Source organism: Lepidochelys kempii, chromosome 1, assembly GCF_965140265.1.
Source record: "Lepidochelys kempii isolate rLepKem1 chromosome 1, rLepKem1.hap2, whole genome shotgun sequence".
NCBI classification, from domain to species: Eukaryota; Metazoa; Chordata; order Testudines; family Cheloniidae; genus Lepidochelys; species Lepidochelys kempii.
In genome coordinates, this window is record NC_133256.1 from 208442331 (window position 1) to 208463749 (window position 21419).

Here is a 21419-nt window from a genome sequence, read left to right on the forward strand (position 1 = left end):
ATTAAACTGTACCTTCCTTTTTATACATGACTTGTGCAGGAAATTGTAATACTTCACAGTGGTCAAACAAATCACAGGATTTTTTTTTTCCATTGCTATGGCCAGACCATAATTTTTGTATAATCAAATAAAAACTTTGATCCATTTGTTTCTCTCAAACTGTATGTTTAACCTTGGAAGGATTAGATTTTTATTGGTGAATGTCGGTGAACATTGATTTCACCGAACACTCACAACTGCTATAAAAATATTTCCATTGATAATAGAAATATACAGCTAAACAAAATAAGAAAAACGCTGCTTGAGAACTGAGAGTCAAAATCGAGTGGTTTTGAATTTTGAATTAGGCTCATTACAAATGGACGAATGAATGAACAGTGACAAGTACAATTTGTTGATTTGATTTTTACTGTGTAGCCTTTGACAGGTGAAGTTGATCATTTGCATTAATCGTTTATAAAACTTTAACTTTTTGAATCTCAACGTCTCTTGTCATTAAATAATTGCCTGACTCGCTCACAATGTCACACATCTGTGAAAACTGAATTGATAAAAATCTAAAAAAATAGTTAAAATACACATCAATATTATCCGTCAGAATTATAAACAAATTAAAATCAAATTCTGCCAAGACTCAGTAAGTTGTGTGGTTATCCGTACACAGTCTGTGTAACCATTTGACTTAAAGATTCTCTTGTAATGGTTAGTGAGAAATTGTCTGCAGTCAAAGACAAAATTATAATTATTTTTAAAAATCAAAAGGCAGACACCAGAGAAGAAATCTGCCATTCACTGAAAACTATTGCTGGAGGAAGAAAAGCAACTTACTGAATAAACTCAACATTGAAACAGCGGGCAAAAATCCCTAGATTAAATCAAATAGGGTTTATTAAAATTAAATTATTTTTTAAAATTTCAATAAAATGTATATCAAAAACTAATTTTGTGTTACAAAAATATTAACTACAATAATTAAACCAATATTGTCAAATCAATTTAGTTGAAAAGGTTAGGTTTGAAACAAGTTGGAGCCCCAATATAATAACTTACACCCCACTACCACCGATACTGCCTGAGAACGGGAGGAGTACATCCATGCTCCTTCACACCACCTACGATCCAGAAAAAATAAATCCCACTGCTGCAGATATTCGGAGGGGCACAGAACAAGATGTAATCATGAACGGAGGTGGGGGTGTCAAATTTAAGATTTTTTTTTTCAGAATTTTAAAGATGACTGAATCTCACTGCACCTCCATCCCCAGACACCCTGTCAGGGCTGATTCCCCACTCTGGCACTTCGAAGGCAGAAGGTGGGGGCCCACAAGGATTTTAAAAATTAATACTGGCCACTCCAGGCTTGTATTAAACTCATAGAATCATAGAATCATAGAATATCAGGGTTGGAAGGGACCTCAGGAGGTTATCTAGTCCAACCCCCTGCTCAAAAGCAGGACCAATCCCCAATTAAATCATCCCAGCCAGGGCTTTGTCAAGCCTGACCTTAAAAACTTCTAAGGAAGGAGATTCCACCACCTCCCTAGGCAATGCATTCCAGTGTTTCACCACCCTCCTAGTGAAAAAGTTTTTCCTAATATCCAACCTAAACCTCCCCCACTGCAACTTGAGGCCATTACTTGTCCTGTCCTCTTCTACCACTGAGAATAGTCTAGAACCATCCTCTCTGGAACCACCTCTCAGGTAGTTGAAAGCAGCTATCAAATCCCTCCTCATTCTTCTCTTCTGCAGACTAAACAATCCCAGTTCCCTCAGCCTCTCCTCATAAGTCATGTGTTCCAGACCCCTAATCATTTTTGTTGCCCTTCGCTGGACTCTTTCCAATTTATCCACATCCTTCTTGTAGTGTGGGGCCCAAAACTGGACACAGTACTCCAGATGAGGCCTCACCAATGTCGAATAGAGGGGGACGATCACGTCCCTCGATCTGCTCGCTATGCCCCTACTTATACATCCCAAAATGCCATTGGCCTTCTTGGCAACAAGGGCACACTGCTGACTCATATCCAGCTTCTCGTCCACTGTCACCCCTAGGTCCTTTTCCGCAGAACTGCTGCCTAGCCATTCGGCCCCTAGTCTGTAGCTGTGCATTGGGTTCTTCCGTCCTAAGTGCAGGACCCTGCACTTATCCTTATTGAACCTCATCAGATTTCTTTTGGCCCAATCCTCCAATTTGTCTAGGTCCCTCTGTATCCTATCCCTGCCCTCCAGCGTATCTACCACTCCTCCCAGTTTAGTATCATCCGCAAATTTGCTGAGAGTGCAATCCACACCATCCTCCAGATCATTTATGAAGATATTGAACAAAACCGGCCCCAGGACCAACCCCTGGGGCACTCCACTTGACACCAGCTGCCAACTAGACATGGAGCCATTGATCACTACCCGTTGAGCCCGACAATCTAGCCAACTTTTTATCCACTTTATAGTGCATTCATCCAGCCCATACTTCTTTAACTTGCTGACAAGAATACTATGGGAGACCGTGTCAAAAGCTTTGCTAAAGTCAAGAAACAATACATCCACTGCTTTCCCTTCATCCACAGAACCAGCAATCTCATCATAGAAGGCGATTAGATTAGTCAGGCATGACCTTCCCTTGGTGAATCCATGCTGACTGTTCCTGATCACTTTCCTCTCATGTAAGTGCTTCAGGATTGATTCTTTGAGGACCTGCTCCATGATTTTTCCGGGGACTGAGGTGAGACTGACTGGCCTGTAGTTCCCAGGATCCTCCTTCTTCCCTTTTTTAAAGATTGGCACTACATTAGCCTTTTTCCAGTCATCCGGGACTTCCCCCGTTCGCCACGAGTTTTCAAAGATAATGGCCAATGGCTCTGCAATCACAGCCGCCAATTCCTTCAGCACTCTCGGATGCAACTCGTCCGGCCCCATGGACTTGTGCACGTCCAGCTTTTCTAAATAGTCCCTAACCACCTCTATCTCCACAGAGGGCTGGCCATCTATTCCCCATGTTCTGATGCCCAGCGCAGCAGTCTGGGAGCTGACCTTGTTCGTGAAGACAGAGGCAAAAAAAGCATTGAGTACATTAGCTTTTTCCACATCCTCTGTCACTAGGTTGCCTCCCTCATTCAGTAAGGGGCCCACACTTTCCTTGGCTTTCTTCTTGTTGCCAACATACCTGAAGAAACCCTTCTTGTTACTCTTAACATCTCTCGCTAGCTGCAGCTCCAGGTGCGATTTGGCCCTCCTGATTTCATTCCTACATGCCCGAGCAATATTTTTAGACTCTTCCCTGGTCATATGTCCAACCTTCCACTTCTTGTAAGCTTCTTTTTTATGTTTAAGATCCGCTAGGATTTCACCATTAAGCCAAGCTGGTCGCCTGCCATATTTACTATTCTTTCTACACATCAGGATGGTTTGTCCCTGTAACCTCAACAGGGATTCCTTGAAATACAGCCAGCTCTCCTGGACTCCTTTCCCCTTCATGTTAGTCCCCCAGGGGATCCTACCCATCCGTTCCCTAAGGGAGTCGAAGTCTGCTTTCCTGAAGTCCAGGGTCCGTATCCTGCTGCTTACCTTTCTTCCCTGTGTCAGGATCCTGAACTTAACCAACTCATGGTCACTGCCTCCCAGATTCCCATCCACTTTTGCTTCCCCTACTAATTCTTCCCGGTTTGTGAGCAGCAGGTCAAGAAAAGCTCCCCCCCTAGTTGGCTCCTCTAGCACTTGCACCAGGAAATTGTCCCCAATGCTTTCCAAAAACTTCCTGGATTGTCTATGCACCGCTGTGTTGCTTTCCCAGCAGATATCAGGAAAATTAAAGTCACTCCCAAGGTCACAGCTTCTCTCTGACCTTGGATGGGTAGATGTTGCCACCACCCAAGTGCAACCCCTCCCCCCCCACACCTTCTGAGAACCCAGGAAGGAACACTTGAGAATTCCTTCCTGTGGGGTACCCTCAAGCCCTTTCACCCCCTTCTTCCAGGAAAGAGCTGAGAAAAAAACCAAAGGAAATCAGCTGTTGCCACCAGCTAATTAAACAACATATGCACAAACCTCTTCAGCACACAAAAATCCAATCCTGTTCTTTAAAAAGGTAAATTTTATTAAACCCAAAAAGAAAGGGACTACATTTGGAACTTCGGCTTTTTGCTGGATTTAAAAGAAACAATTACAAAAATTAAGCATCAAGATCGCGCTCTTGAGTTTCAGCTTAAAGGTTACAAGCAAAACAAAAGCATCTGGCGTTAGCACAGAGGACTCCGCAAGCCTTACAAAATAAAAGAAATAACCCTAAACCCTAACCCTTTCTAGACATTTCTGATTTACTTACATATCTGGGTTTCAGATCAGTAGGTTCGAGGTTGATGCTGTTTCATACCTGGTTTTAAAGCTGCTTACAGCATTGCTACTCTGTGCCTCAGCTCTCCCTCTCTGGAGAACCACAACACACAGACAAAGGGAAGGTTTTTTCCCATTTTAAAAAGTTCTAGCCCTCCCGTTGGCTCTTTTGGTCAGGTGCCCACTCCTTTCCTTTTACCTGTGGGCTTGTTAACCCTTTACAGGTAAAGCAAGTAGAGAACAGCTACTAACAGGGGTTTTATAGCTAACTGGCTGGCTGGGTGTCCATAAAAGGGAGCGACCCGCTCCCTTCATTTATCACATGCCCCCCAAATCACAGATGGTGCTGGCCAGCCTGGTTCAGGTCGGGTCCACACCGGCTGGGATTTCTTCCTGGAGGTTTAGGAAACAGAGTTAATAAGATACTTGCACCTCTAATTTTATTAATAATTACATGAAGAACTAAACAGTATTTTTCACATTTCAAGGATGACAAAGACTTAGAATACAGGGACATTTTTACCTGACTGATTCTGGGAAACCTTCCTGGGAGAGTGCATCAACCACTTTGTTAGAGGCTCCTGAAATGAGTTGTATTTCAAAATCAAAGTCTTGAAGAGCTAAACTCCACCAAAGACATTTTTTGTTAGTCTCTTTGACTGTGTGAAGCCACTTCAGTGCATCATGGTCAGTCTGCGGGTGGAAACGCCGTCCCCAAATGTGTGGGCGTAGCTTTTCCACAGCACACACAATGGCGTAACAGTCTTTTTCTGAGACTGACCAGTGGCTTTCCCTCTCAGAAGGTTTTTTGCTGAGAAACACAACAGGCTGGAATTGTTGATTTCGTCCTTCCTGCATTAAAACTGTTACCTGCACACATTAGGGCATCCCACTTTTTCCCAGTCCATTGGGCTCCAGGCGTAACCCGGTTAATTTAAGCACCCCCACCTTTTCCCAATTCATAGGGCTCCAGGCGAAAAGCACCTACCCTTACCCAATCCGTAGGGCTCAGGGCCACCCGGACCCAATTCGTAGGGCTCAGGGTGTAACTAACTTGGTCAATTTAAGTACCCACATCCTTTCCCAGTACGTAGGGCTCCGGGTATATACTACTTCTGCGGGTTTGCAGGACCTTTTACCAGTGAAAGAGCCTTACGCAGTCATATACTACATAACCTCTATTTATTAACAATCACCAAAAACAGACTGCCCTCGCTACACATGCAGTGCTCACCACTCCCAGTAAGACAGATGGACTTTTCCTGATGGCCAGTCAGGATCAGGTCCATCTGGGGGACTCCAGTTTCTGCACAGTATCATTGGCAGAGTGTTGAGGTCTGGCAGCTCTGATCTTTGGGGCTGCATCCTAGAGTTGGTTCCCAAAGAACTTCCTTTGGACCCCAGTTTATATTGTGAAATTTGAGTTCTTTTTAGCTATACCTTAACCAATCATTATACTAACATTTTACGAACCAATCCTAACATAGTGTAACAAAATTATTTAACCAATCCTACCCCACCACCTTAATTTACACCTAGCAAAATTAATTATGTAACAGACAGGAACAATTAAAGAACCAGACAGAGACCACACAGATAAACAATAGGGAAATGGGGACCATAATGACAAAACAATAAAGAAATCAGGATTTCACAACCACAACTCTTGATAAGTGATTTCTTGACAGACAGAATGCCATCAAACTAAGTTTTCTTTAACCATCTTAAGATGTGTTTCTTTATCTGGTGATAGTGGGTGCCAATAGGATGGGGGTCTCCTTTTTAACAGCCTGATACTACATTGGTTTAATGTAATGTAGATGGAATGTGAGGATGTGACTTCCTGCTTCTCAGCTAATGGCTGCTGCTTGGCTGCTCTTTTAATCTGGCTGCAGATGAAGGCCTTTGGCCTTACAATATGACTACAGGAGAAGGCCTTATCCTTACAGTCCCCTTCTTAATGACACTTTTACCAAAGCCATCATTACATTTGATGATTTAACTGGGAATTGGTCCTGCTTTGAGCAGGGGGTTGGACTAGATGACCTTCTGGGGTCCCTTCCAACCCTGATATTCTATGATTCTATGATTCTACTATTCCAGGAGTCCAATACTCAGACCTGCTGAGCTTGGGCTTGCCTCCTGGGTATAATTAACAAGGGCCTTATTTGACTTTGCATGCCAGCTTCCTGTAGTCTTCGAACAGTTCTCTTCATCCAGCAAGCCAAAGCTACTATGCTTACTAATAAAGCCAATTGGATTCCAATGATCACCACAATGGGCTGAACCATTATATTTAGCATACCAGTTGCAGAAGGTGACCACCCTAATAGTGTTTTCCACCAAGAGTGATGTCCTGCATCTGCAATAGTTTTCAGCACTTCGCTGATTTTTGCATTATCGCACTGAGGATACCTCTTCAGGGGAAGGAACTCCAGTTCTTAGGAAGAGGCCTTTAGGACCTCTCTCCTACATGTACCATCACCATGGGCTCCTCCCAGCACTACACATAAGTCTATCTAGATGTCTTGAGAGATCCGCAACCTTCACACCAGGCAGGCAAGTCACAACATCATCTGGAAGGAGGGTCCCAACTATGGGATCATTTCCCTCTGCTCCAGTTGGATGTTCTCCTTCCCTGAGACTTTCATCCCCCTCAACAGCACAGAGGCTGTCAGACCAGGGGTGGGGCCGTTCTACCGTGTCCTGGGAAGTCTCATCTATGTACCTCTCTGTCTCCCTCAGCTCCTCCAGTTCAGCCACTCTGGTCTCCAAAGCCCGTACACGGTCTCTGAGAGCCAGGAGCTCCTTGCACCGAATGTACACATACGCCACCTGCCCATAGGGCAGGTAATCATACATGCTGCATTGGGTGCTATAAACTGGATAGCTCCCACTCTGTTGCTGGACTTCTGCCTGCATTATCTTTTTACTCCTGAAGCTCGTTCCTTTGCTGTTGTTTTATATATGACAGTGGTGTTTGGCTTTAAGCTTAAAGAACGTTACGTGTATCTAGTGCCCGCCCCCCGCCCCACATTCCCCTCACAACTCTCTCGCAAAACTCCTCTGTTAGTTGCTCCTGGTCGCTAGCTCCTCTGGTCGATCAGGAGTGGGCTTTTTAATGCCCTGGTCTTCCTGATTAGCCACGCCTGCTGGTTAAGGATTGATGGGTGCTAAAGGGCTTAGGGATCAAAGCCTCGTTAAGAAGCTCTCAGCCATGCCTAGCAGGCCGCTAGGCTCAGCACACACATGGTCAGCACACAGTCCCCCAAACAAACAGACCACACGGTATATTTCAGTCAAGCAACAAGCACATCACAAACACAAACACACACACTACAGACAACAAACTTACCCCCAGGGTCACATAATTGCTCCTCCTTCACCTGGAGAACTCCCTCCCAAACCTCCCCTGTTAGCCGCTCCTGTTCTCTAGCTTCCTGACCTTATCATGTGACTCCAGGAGCCGGGGCTCAAGGCACAAGCCAACAGGGTTTATGCTTTAATCTGGCCCAGCTCCTTGGAATACTTAACATAGAGAACAGCTGTATACTCATTTAGCATTCAGCTCTAAATCAAATCACACAGGGCCACTGTCATCCCAAAGGGCTTGCCTGGCGGTCACCTTGGTGACTATGGCGGGTAACAGTTGAATTGCTTCTGGTAGGCATAGGCTCTCTGGTGAGTGACTGGGGGGGTGTATGTGATGAGAACAAATTCTGCATGTAGTTGCATGGCTTTATTTGCTTTTTTTGTAGTTTTGAGCTGGATGTTGGTTCTGAGTAACTCTGTTTGCAACCAAGTTTTTATGTGTTTGAATCAATACATGATTCCACATTGTTATTTTCTCCACAAAAGGGTCTATATCCTGGAAAGCAAGAACTCTGAGAAGGACTCAGGCATCATTGTCGATAATCAGCTGTGCACCAGCTCCCAGTGCAAGGCATTGTGTTAGCCCCTTTTGCCATACGCCTCATGTACGGCTGGGTCAGACACAAAGCAGAATGAGATCCAAAAGCGTGGGGGGGAACGACAGTCAAATTCAAATTGAAAATACGGTGCAACTTTTTAACAGTGAGAATAATTAGCCACTGAGCCATTACGTCTTTCCAAAAGACCTGTGTTAGTTCAGTGTTTCTCCAGGGGACCACAAAAGGCAATGGCTGCAGGGCATAGCAAATGTTGTTATTAAAACCTTTAACAAAGACAGTCTTGCTCCCCACTCATCCTGACATTTCAAGGTGAAATATTCTCTGCCAACCTCTCAAAACACACACACACAAATAAACTCTATGAGCGTATCAGTATTAGCCCTGACACATTGTTTATTCTTCCTTTTCCCAAATATGAGGGGTTGCCAAGAATTCTGGCTTTGAAGAAAGGGGTCTTCTCCCTGAATAGCTTGAGAAACACTGAGTTAGTTCCACCCCAAGTTACTGTCCCTCCACTGAAGCAATTGCTGGGAGAAATTCTGTGGCCTCTGTCACATAGCAGGTCAGACCAGAGGATCATAACGGACCCCTCTAGCCTTAAACTCTGTGGGTACAGCTACACAGCAGTGAAAAACCTGCAGCTGACCTGGGGAGGCTGACTTCAGGAAGACTTTTGATACCGTCTCACAAGACCTTCTCATAAACAAACTAGAGAAATGTAGCCGAGATGAACCTACTATAAGCTGTCTGCGCAAGTGGCTGAAAACCCACCCTCAGAGAGTAGCTCTCAGTGGTTCACAGTGAAGCTAGAAGGGCGTATCGAATGTGGTCCCACAGACCCCTGTTCTGGGTTTGGTTCTATTCAATATCCTCAAAAATAATTTGGATAATCACAGAGAGAGTACACTTATAAAGTTTGCAGACAATATCAGGTTGTGAGGGGTTACAAATGCCTTGGAGGATAGGATTGGAATTCAAAATGATCTGGACATACTGGAGAAATGGTCTGAATTAAATCGGATGAAATTCAATAAGGACAAAGGCAAAGGATTATACTTACGAAGGAACAATCAGTTGCATAAATACAAAATGGGAAATAACTGCCTAGGAAGGAGTACTGCAGAAAAAGATCTGGGGGTTCTAGTAGATCACAAACTAAATATGCATCAACAATGTAATACTGTTGGGGGGGGAAGGGATCATTTGGGGATGTATTAGCAAGAGTGTTGTACACAAGACATGAAAAGTAATTCTTCAACTCTACTCGGCACTTATAAGACCGCAACTGGAGTACTGTGTCCAGTTCTGGGCACCACACTTCGGGAAAGATGTGGACAAATTGGAGAAATCCAGAGGAGAGCAACAAAAATGATTAGAAGTCTAGAAAACATGACCTCTGAGGGAAGATTGGAAAAACTGGGTTTCTTTAGTCTGGAGAAGAGAAGACTGAGGGGGAACATGATAACAGACTTCAAATATGTAAAAGGAGGAAGGTGATACATTGTTTTCCTTAACCACTGAGGACAGGACAAGAAGCAATTAGCTGAAAGTGCAGCACAGGAGATTTAGGTTAGACATTAGAAAACTTCCTAACTGTCAGGGTTGTTAAGCACTGGAACAAATTACCTGGAACCAATTAGGGAGGTGGTGGAATCTCCGACATTGGAGGCTTTTAAGAACAGGTTAGACAAACACCTGCCAGGGATGTTCTACATCAGCAGTTCTCAACTGGGGCTCAGCAGCTCCCTAGGGGGCTGTGAGCCAGTTTCAGGGGGTCCCCAAGCCCCACCACCCCGTGGGGCAGAAGCTCAGAGCCCATGGGTGGAGTTGGGGAGGCAAGGCGGACATTGCCCCACCAAGCTGCAGTGCCTTACCCAGAGCAGGGCAGTCCTGGAGGCAGCCACACGCACTCACACCCACCTCCTCCTCCTCTTCGTCCCCCCCACTCTCCCCTGAGGCCCTATCTCCTGGCCAGGTCAGAGGCTGGAACCCTAAGCCAGATAGTGCGTAACGGCTGCTGCTCTGGTTGGTGCCATGGAGCCAGAGAAGAATTAAGGTTTTGCGGGGCCCTGGGCCAGAGCAGGTGGGGTCCCCTCCCCACCCCTTCCGCTTGCAGTGGGCGGGTGTCTCAGTACCAAAAGGCTGCTGCTCTGCTCGAATGGGCCCTGTAACCCTGTGAGCAGAGAGACAAGGAAAGGGAGCGGCCCTGCTCTAGCCTGGCCTCTTGGGAGGGGGTGGCTGGGTCCTGCCAGGGCTTTGCCCAGCAACACCAATCTAGTCCCCTGGTGCTGGCTTCCCGCTGGGGTGGGGGTCACCGTCCTCCCCAAGTCCCTACTAAGGGCAAAGCTGCTGGGGCTGGCAATAGGAGGAGGGCTGGACCTGGGCTCCAACAGGGGACGCTACCTGCTGAAACTGCAGCAACATGGGCAGCTGGCGATGGGACGTACCCTCAGTGGAGAGGAGAGGGGACAGGATAGGAGCAGACGCCCAGCAAGGACAGGCGGCCTCCACGCTTGCTACGGCGGGGGACCAGCTGCAAACAATAGAGATGCAACGGGCTGACGCTGGATGCTGCAGCTCCACCAGGGTGCAGTTTTAATGTATGCCACTCAGTGTTGGGCAACAAAGAAGAAACATGAGCAAATGATGCACAGAAATTCAAATGTTGAGATGGACAAGTGGCATAAGCAAAAACGTGTGTGTTAGAGACATGCTCAAAATAACATCCATAAATGAAAAATATGAGGGAGCGGAGGCTCAGATGGTTTGGTCATGTACAACACAGTCCTGACAACTATATGGGTAAGAGAGTCCAACAGATCAAAATTGATGGGGGGAAAAGACAGAGGCTGACCCGACAAGAAGTGATGAGATGTCATAAAGGAAGGCATGTTCGCATGTAGTGTGATAGAGGATGTGGCATTGAACACAGCCCTTTGGAGGGAGAGGATTCGTAGAGTGGACCCCATTTGATGCAATTAACACAAGGAAGAAAAAAAAGAGCCCTTCTTCGTTTGTTGGTGTAATGAGATTTCAGAATAAGGCGGAACTAATTTGTGGCTCAAATTCTGAAGTGAGGAATGTTCTGTATTCTAAGAGGAACCCAAGGAGGCTGGGTCACCTGCTCTGCAGACCTTTTTCAGAAAACAATAGTAAAAGAATGCAGGCCATCTATCACTGTGTGCATGTGTGTGAGAAAAGGAGAAATTATGTTAATATAATCCTGGCATCCATGCACTGTAAAACATGGTATTCAATGCTAAGGAAATATTTTTACATACACAAGACAAATTCTAGTACCTGACTGGCTCATTTATCACATGACTGTTTTTAACTAATGTTTGATATTGGTGAGTAATGCTCACCAATCATAGCTCACATGTAAATGTCACCCATCTGGCTGCAAGTGAGATCGGAGAAAATCATCACTTCCGAGCCATTCAGGAAGAAGAGATTATTTGGCAAGTGGTGTCCGTTTGGCTGTTCTTTGTGAGTAGCCCATCATATTTCTTTTTCGGGACACTTAACTTGATCTCCGTTATAGATTAGTTTAAGACGTATTGAAAAATTGGCATGAAAGTGCTCCCTTGTGCTGATACAATATAAATAATGGGACACAGTGAATCAGAGAAATTCTGGAAACAGATATAGAAAGCAATGTATGCCGGCATCCATGTGTACCAACCACCGTGTTAGTTAATATTAGCTCCTGCAAAAGCAGAATTTAACCTCATACCAAGATTATGGAAAATAAGGGACTATAACGCAAATGAAGTGGGAAGAATTGTGACACACAATGTAGCTTGAGACATATCCACTGTGACTTCCTCAGGACTCCTCTATTCTGGGAAATACTCCCCAGGTACTCTCAGGTAGAATTGGATAATATCCATGTCAAAAGTTTTATGGGGCATTCACAATACTCCAGATGCAGAGAAGGAAATGATTCCAGGATCAATGATTCTACAAGGTAGCATACTCCTTATCTGCCCTTGCTCATGCAAGTCTTTGTTAAAATCTGGGGTGTTGAGCTCAAGAAAAATTACTACAAAAATGATACATGAAATATGGTGTGACAATCAGTTAGCTACTGTTGTAAGATGTCCGGCTGTGGGTGTGTGTTCTCCTTGTATGCTGCCCCAGCTCTGCACAGACAGTCTGCACAGCAGACCTCGAGCAAACTGCCCAATAACCACAAGATCTGTTAAGGTATGAAGGCGCCAGGCCAGGTCTATTGTCAACAAAGCATGGTAATAGCACCTGGCAGACTCTACGAGGATACTAAGACAAGTATGTCTGTGAAAAAGGACGCAGCTCAGTGAATAGCAGGACTTTCCATTCCCCCCCTCAGCTGGACAAAGATACTCCCTCTGAGATACATCTTTATCTCCTGATACAAACAAATTACATACTGCCTTTGACATAGTTACTGCCCCCTGACGTGGCTAGTTATCACCCATCACCTTGTATATGTTGGTTCAATCAGAACATCTCTATTACATACGGTCATCCTGACCTTATCTTTTAGGAGGGGTCGGTGTGTTCCTGTTATCCTTGGTGAATGTTTTTGTACCACCCTCGATATCTGGTACCACTCTTCTGAAATGTTTTGGTACCACTTCATATCGGGATGTGTTTGCGTGAGTACTTTGTGGCTAGCACTTCTTAGGAATGTGTATTTCTGCAGTATCAGCCCTGTTCTTGCCAAACTCTGTGAGTAGATCCTGCTTCATACCAGGCCTCTCATACAAGGGCTTATGTCTCAGGCTCTCTTCCTAATACAGCTGCTATAGATTTAACCAAGGGATTCTGGTAAATTTCCTTGGATAGAGAGTCACAGAAGAAGTCTGCATCCATTACTGATTTCGTACTTTTTTAATTTAAAGTAATACCCTTCTAATTAATTAATGCAAGAGCCACATTCCAGAGGCTGGTTAATCAGGTATTACATGGGGTTGAGGACTTTGCTATCAGCTACGTTGATGATATCACTAGATTTAGCCACACCAGGGAGGAGCACAAAGCACAGGTGGGGAAGGTATTGAGAAACCTCAGGGAGGCAGGCCTCACACTCAAGGTGTCAAAGTGGAGAATGGGGGGGGGGGCAGCAAAGATCTCTTACCTGGGCCATTGGGTGCGTAGAGACACACATAAACAGTGGATGTGCTACCTAGCAAAAGTGACAGGCAAACTGAGTAAGTCGTAAGTTACAAGGCTCAAACTCCACTTGCTAGAACAGTCCGTGAAGGTGTCATCAGACCCTGAGGAGGTCCTGCATCTGCTATTCCGTTCCAACCTTACAGCCATGGCTGAGATGGTCTGGTCCACCCTACTTTTAAAGTAATTGCTCAGGTGGGCCTTGCTATTCGATCCATGAGCCCCAGCACACTTGTGAGGCCTCTTGCATGCTCCCATTTCAACCCAGTATTTCCCACACCATGGCCTTGTTCTGGTCGACAGGGAGCACAAAGCCATGCTGGGGTTCTGGTCAAGGGCTGCCTCATCAGCAGAATTGGGCCTGGGATGGGATCCCTTGGCATCCTGGCTCCATCAGTGGAGTGGGGAGGGACAGGCATAGACGGTGCTGGGGGAGGGAGACTGTCAACAGAATACTATGCTGGTTATGGTTGTTACCAGCCATGAGAAGGGCATAGAGCAGGGGGCTGGCCTGTGGGAGATAGCTGAAGGCAAACTTGCAGGGTCATGGTGGATGATGATGAAGTGGAGATAGATATCGACTGTGAAAATGACGGTGGCACAGATCCGATTCTGTTGTGCTGGAGGCGAGGGGAGGTGTTGGTCGATGTCTGAGGAGAGAGTGTGACTGGGTGACATGCTGCTTTTCAGTGATGCTGACCCTGACCAGAAACCCCGTGTGCACAACCTGAGGACTCGCACCTGACTGATACGTGAATTCCAGACAGCAGGAACAATCCTCACCCTGCTCTTCTGGGACAGGGATGGAGAGTGGTGGTGGCTGTGAACTGGCCTGCTCCATGTTAGCCTTTCTTGGTTATAGCTGTGGCAGCTGCTCACTGGACCGTGCTTCTTTTGCTGGCAAGGGGATTCAGGTCTTCCCCATCCCACAATTCCGAGAAGGGTTTAATATCAATGGTATCCAAAGGAAAGAGTCAAGACCACATTATCTAAAAATCCAACCAACTCAGTGTTGAGTGCCCAGATCCTCAACGGTATCCAGGCCCTAACCTCCACTGGCTTCCTAAATACCTTTGAGGATCTGGGCCTCTGACCCTAACACTACAGTGCCTCCCTGAGCGATGGCAACAGGGGCCACCGCTCAAATCAACACTATATTTCCCTCTCTTCCACCAGTGTCTCTCTCAAACCCCACCAAACTGCAGCTCACCTAACGGGGGAGAAGGAGCCCAGCACAGTAAGTTATGTGTCATTCTTTAGCTACACACCAAGATGTGGATTCCAGATCAAGGGCTCAGGGTCTTGAAATAGACAGCTGCTTAGGATATAAGACAGCACATTTGAATGTGTAGGTGGCGCTGGTATCCCTGGAAGCATCAAGGAGATCGTAAATACCTCAGTGCAGTTTATATACTGGTGTATTGACGTCACTCTGAGCATCAAGTTGCACATTCACATAAGCTGCAAGTGTGTTTGCTTTGCATCACAGAAGAATGTATTTACTGCACTGATTGAGAGAATTTTTCCATCCCGCAAACGGGAAATTTACACTATAGCAACAATTCCCACACTTGTATTTTGAGCTTGTATGTTAAAAGAGACATTGTCAACTTTTAATTTGTGTTTGCAGCCTTGTTGTAGCCATGTTGCTCCCAGGATATGAGAGAGACAAAGTAGGTGAAGTCATATATTTTACTGGACCAACTTCTGTTGATAGATGGTACAAGCTTTCGAGCTAATGAGTCAAGGGAAAGAAAAAAAATCAGAGTGTCTAATCTAAATACAAGTTGGGACCGTTATTATTAAGCGTAAAGGTAATGCATGTCTTAGGAGGCCACTTGAAATGAAGTGGGCAATAAAGGTTAGACGGTTATGTAAAAGGAGTTTGAAGTAGGCCAAAAAGAGTTAGCAGGCAGGTGCTGTTCCAAATTGTTGTGATAAGACATGAAATTAATGTCCCTATTAAATCCATGGTCTTTAGCTTCTAGCAGCATTATAAATGTAAGTTCCCAGGCTCATCCTTTGAAGGTGTTGTGCAGGTTTCCTTTGAGAATGAGTTTTGAAAGATCGGATATGGAGTGATTGCCTAGAGGTGATATGGTGGCTTTGTCTACTATGCTCCTGGGAGTATTCTGTGCCAGAAAATTTAAAATTCTGCACACAGTATTTTACAATTCTGCATATATTAATTATCAAAATATCACAATATAATCATGCCAGTTTCTGTCAGCAAGTATGTCCGTAACAATACAGACAAATAAAAAGATTCAGGAATTTTTTTTTTGACAAATAGAATCCTTACTAAGCATATCAATACAGAACTTTAAGTATTTCATTTAAACTACAGGAACGTATTTCCCGCCCCCCTCAGAAGCAGTGCAAAGGCTTGGGGGAGTCAGGGGTAATGGATGAGCTGAGAGAAAGGGAAGGAGCCTGGGAGTGAACCTGGAGTGCTTTTAGGTGCGGGTGGGAGAAGTATGGAATAGTTTCTTTTCTGGAGGGTGGGGGGGGGGATTGTTACAGAGTTGGGGAGCCTTCTCCCATGCAGACCCTGACTGACCCCAAGCCTCTCCCATTCAGTCAGGCACATCTGCCCCTGTCCCTGTGTGTCTCTGCACCCCCACATTATTTGATTAAAAGAGTTATTTGGGAAAAGATTTGATAGTTTCTTTAAGTTCCTGTGTGAATTATGGTGTGGGGTCTTTTTTTAGTTCTTTCTTGTAGGTGGTGTCAGAGACTTGTCTGTTGATCTTGTTGACACAGTTATCATGATTAAGGACTACAATAGTGCCCCCTTCGTCTATGGGTTTGATCATTATCTGGTGGCTGGATTTCAGGGACTATCCCCTGGGTGGTACAGAGACTGCAGTGGACGTAATGCAGGGGTGGCAAAACTGGCTTGTGAGTCACATGTGGCTCTTTTACTGTTAAAGTGCAGCTCACAGATCCCCCCACCCCCCCATTCTCCACCTACCAGAGGGGGAGAGGGGAGAGACAGGGACCTTGGGACCGCTGCCTTGCAGCAGGGAGATGGAGGTGTCTCAGGGCTTCAAGAGGAGCGGGGCTGAAACACTGGGCCCTGGCAGGCACCTCCTGTGGGGCTGAAGATTGTTGTATGCAGCTTGGAGAGTCAGTAAGTTTGGCCAGCCCTGATGTAATGCATGTCTGAGGATTTCACAGTTGATTTTTTTCCCTGAAGCAATTGATGTAATGATCCACTGGGTGCTTTTCTTCACTGTAGGGTGTCCATTCAGATGACTTGTTTTCTTGTGACTGTCAGTGGGGATGTGGTAGGTGTGGGTGGCGTCTTTGCTGTGAAAGATTTACTTGAGGTGGAGTTGGCTGAAGAATTCTTCTAGTTCTCTACATTAGTACTCTCATTAGCAGAAAGCAGCAAACCTGGAGAAATGGGACAGTCAAGCTCATGGACTAAGCAGATGCTAATGGAAGCATTTTTTGGGGAGATGCAGTGCTGAACCATTGGTATTTGGGTAGATCCAGCACATTTCCTTGGAGGCCTTTTCTAAGTTAGCTGCAGTTATTTACTGCTGGAATCAAGACAGACCTTCTGTTACATGCAACATGGAAACACAAACTTAGTTTTCAAAATCAGATTCATTTTATTTTCATCCATGTATTGGCACTGGCGGTACGAGCTGGGAGTCTGCAGAAAGAGCAACAGAAGAGCCCATCCCAAGCATCTCATTAAAAATCGCTCAGTGGATCATTTTTGGTTTTGCCAGTCTCATAGCTGGTAAGACTGGGCCCATTGTTCTGATAAGGCAGGCTTTGGAACACCTTCAAGTGTACACACTCATCGGTGCTGTTGCTGATGGAGACCTGAAAGACAAGGAGAATGGGACAGCCATGGACTAAGCAGATTCTCATGAAGGGATGTTTTGGGGAGATGAAGTGCTGAACCTTTGAATAGCTACAAAGTAAAAATTAAATCACACACGGTATCATTCAATACCCTAAACCTGGTCTGTAGAGACTATCCCATTTCATAGCACATGTGTGAGCAGAAACAGGCTTGTGTATCCAAATTAGGGTGTTCCTGGTGATCAGCAGAAATCGAAATTTTATCCCTGATCTCACAAGGCCAAATTCAGCCCTGCCATAAGAAGGTGTCACTTCCACTGGTTTCTCCAGGAGTTGCACCTATTTATGCCTGGCCAGAATTTAGGTCATATTCTTCATACCTCAAAGTTATCCTTCCCACTCAACCCCTTCATCTTCTGCTTTTGCACATAACCTTGGGTATCTGAGTGAAGTAAATGAGAGTTTGCTCTACAAAAATCTGATTGAAAACGTTTGGGTTTAACTATCAGTTTTTCTTTCCTAAGGCAAAGTCTCATTGACTTCACTCAGATCCCATGCCTAGGCTGGCAGTGAAAGAGTTAATCCTATTCACCCGAGGAAGGCCAGAGCTGTAGGCAAAGACACTGGGGGAGGGGGCAAAGAAAGCTGAATGCTGGGGTGAAGCAAGCCAACACCCTCACAGGGGCTGGGTGAAGATTTTTCAGACAAATATTTTATTCACCAAAAAAATGCAGTTTCAAATCTAGCAAAACTATTTGTGAGTTTTTGTGAATTTTGACTGCCTCTCAAATCAAAAAATATTTGTTTGGAAATGCTGACAAACTGTTGCAATATTTCCAAATTGATTATTTTTGATTTTTGGGGGGAGAGAGATTTGCAAAATGGCCAGAGGAGGAGATGGTGGTGTCCCACCTTATAACTTTTAGTCCAAGTGGTTGGGGGTACTCAGGTGGGATATGGAAGACCTGGGTTCAATATAATCCTCATTTGAGGTGCAGAAGGGAGTTGATTGGGGTCTCCTGCCTCTCAGTAGAGTGCTCTAACCAGTAGGCTATGAGGTATTCAAGAGGCGGTTTCTCTGTCTCGCTTATTGAAGCTGTTCCACTGTTCCACTCTCAAACAAACACACATACTGTTTTTAAAATTGCTCAGAGGAGTTTGAGGTGTATACCACAGAATCCTCTCAGTAACACTCCCCAAAATCCCCAGGCTGGCCATGTGCCTACTGGGCTGATCATGGTGAAGAGGATTCTATGTCCTCTCAGGGCCTGGAGATGGCAGGATGAAAAAGCCATTGTTTTGCCCGCCTGCCCAAACAACAGCTAAAGGCAGCTCTAAGGGTGAGAGCTGAGAAAGCAGTTGGAGAGTCTTGAACGGAGATCGCCCTCTTGGCAATCCTAAAATTTTACAATATACAGCTGAAAGAGTTCAGAGTAACAGCCGTGTTAGTCTGTATCCGCAAAAAGAAAAGGAGTACTTGTGGCACCTTAGAGACTAACAAATTTATTTGAGCATAAGCTTTCGTGAGCTACGTGAGCTACAGCTAAGGTGAGCTGTAGCTCACGAAAGCTTATGCTCAAATAAATTGGTTAGTCTCTAAGGTGCCACAAGTCCTCCTTTTCTTTTAGCTGAAAGAGTGGGACTCATGCTTTATAAATACTAAGATCAGATTTAAATGAGATTCACAAAACAAGCTGTTTATCTTTTCTATTTTTGTTGTGAAATCGCATCCAACAGGAAGTAATCCCTACCTTGATTAAAAGTCATATTGGAACCCTTTCCTGCAACGTTTGCTCACTATTTGAACATCAACAACTAGGAGGAGTGGTAGATACGCTGGAGGGCAGGGATAGGATACAGAAAGACCTAGACAAATTGGAGGATTGGGCCAAAAGAAATCTGATGAGGTTCAATAAGGATAAGTGCAGGGTCCTGCACTTAGGACGGAAGAACCTAATGCACAGCTACAGACTAGGGACCGAATGGCTAGGCAGCAGTTCTGCGGAAAAGGACCTAGGGGTGACAGTGGACGAGAAGCTGGATATGAGTCAGCAGTGTGCCCTTGTTGCCAGGAAGGCCAATGGCATTTTGGGATGTATAAGTAGGGGCATAGCGAGCAGATCGAGGGACGTGATCGTTCCCCTCTATTCGACATTGGTGAGGCCTCATCTGGAGTACTGTGTCCAGTTTTGGGCCCCACACTTCAAGAAGGATGTGGATAAATTGGAGAGAGTCCAGCGAAGGGCAACAAAAATGATTAGGGGACTGGAACACATGAGTTATGAGGAGAGGCTGAGGGAGCTGGGATTGTTTAGTCTGCAGAAGAGAAGAATGAGGGGGGATTTGATAGCTGCTTTCAACTACCTGAAAGGGGGTTCCAAAGAGGATGGCTCTAGACTGTTCTCAATGGTAGCAGATGACAGAACGAGGAGTAATGGTCTCAAGTTGCAGTGGGGGAGGTTTAGATTGGATATTAGGAAAGACTTTTTCACTAAGAGGGTGGTGAAACACTGGAATGCGTTACCTAGGGAGGTGGTAGAATCTCCTTCCTTAGAGGTTTTTAAGGTCAGGCTTGACAAAGCCCTGGCTGGGATGATTTAACTGGGAATTGGTCCTGCTTTGAGCAGGGGGTTGGACTAGATGACCTTCTGGGGTCCCTTCCAACCCTGATATTCTATGATTCTATGATTCTATGATCTTGCTTTAAGGCACTCAGAATTATACCTATGTTCTTCTTCAATTAGAACACTTATGCAATGATGGAAGAAGTGGGGGATTTTGTTGAGTACTGACCTTAATGAAGTAGTTTGTTCCAGCAACCACCTGAGTTTTATATTTTATGGCTACAAAGACTGGATACGTCTTGTTCTCTCTCTCTTCCAGCTGTGGCTTCACCTGTAGAAAAAAGAAAGAGGGTTAGGTGGAATAATGGGGTCAGCAAATCCTCTTCTCATTGTATGTCTACGGCCTCAGTTTCTTCTTCTCAGCTTGCACATAGACTGACATGCAGCACATAACATTTCCCTTCTTTGGGCCTTGCTTATTAACAAACAATTCAACTCAACTCAGATCTTGCAGCCTTATTCCCTAGGCTCCACAGTTCCTTGCAACCAGGCTTCACACCCCTGTGAAAACTAGGATTGCTGCCTGGCTTTACCTGAAATACCTCTCACCTGAAGCTCCTGTTTTCTGCAAACATCTCCCCCAAAACACCTGTCCACCCACTGACCTCAGAGTCTGTCTGACCCAGCTCCCTCTTAAAGGAGGCACCACCTCCAGTATGCCATCACATGATACTTGGTCACTGTGATACAGAGGCCCATTGCTGCCAACTGACAAAAGGTTCGCTGTTCTCTACAAGCAACTCCTGTCTAGACCTGACAAACTCACTACACCTAACACACTGCTTTCATGGTATTCACCCATGAAGGTTAGCATGTGAGGTCTCTGTTGAAAACTTGTAACTTATCAAACCCATAATCAGTGTGAAATGTGTGTATGGGTGATATTTAAAGAACAATGTAACTGTATTGAAACTTATGCCTTTATGGCGGTCTTGGAGAGAAAATGAGTGACAAGGGAATAATATGTCTCGGTGACGTTCAATTCAAGCGGGAGGGAGTTGTCACCCATCCTGGGCTAGCCAATTATGTATTGCATTACTCATTGTCTGCCTTGGCACCAACCCAGAAAAATCAATTGAAAAAAACATCAAAGACAAACTAAGCATTGAAACCACTTGAATGTGAAAAGGAATAATAGGACATGGCTTGTTTGCTGAATAAAGACAAAAGACTGATTTGGTGTATAACAGGGTGGAGAAAGATGCTCTGTATACATTGACTAAGGAGGCTCCTTCATGAGCAGGGGTGCTTCATGAAAGATTGGGTCCTGGCTCCTTGGGGCTAGTAAGTGCAGCAAAAGACTGAACTGTGGGCTAAGAATCTACATGATTAGATAGGTTTCAGAGTAACAGCCATGTTAGTCTGTATTCGCAAAAAGAAAAGGAGTACTTGTGGCACCTTAGAGACTAACCAATTTATTTGAGCATGAGCTTTCGTGAGCTACAGCTCACTTCATCGGATGCATACCGTGGAAACTGCAGCAGACTTTATATACACACAGAGGATATGAAACAATACCTCCTCCCACCCCACTGTCCTGCTGGTAATAGCTTATCTA

General features: G+C 45.1%; 1 protein-coding gene across 4 annotated transcripts in view; it reads right to left on the reverse strand.

Annotated features, from left to right (window-relative positions):
* Window positions 1-17029: 17029 nt before the first annotated feature.
* MIX23 (mitochondrial matrix import factor 23) overlaps window positions 17030-21419 on the reverse strand; it is a 62834-nt gene continuing 58444 nt past the window's right edge. For all 4 annotated transcript variants that reach the window (XM_073310797.1, XM_073310782.1, XM_073310773.1 and 1 more), the window contains 2 exons: window positions 20031-20132; window positions 17030-17255 (listed from right to left, as the gene is read on the reverse strand). In XM_073310797.1, coding sequence (XP_073166898.1) covers window positions 17121-17255; window positions 20031-20132 — 237 coding nt within the window. In that variant the 3' untranslated portion in view covers window positions 17030-17120. The remainder of the gene's footprint in view (window positions 17256-20030; window positions 20133-21419) is intronic.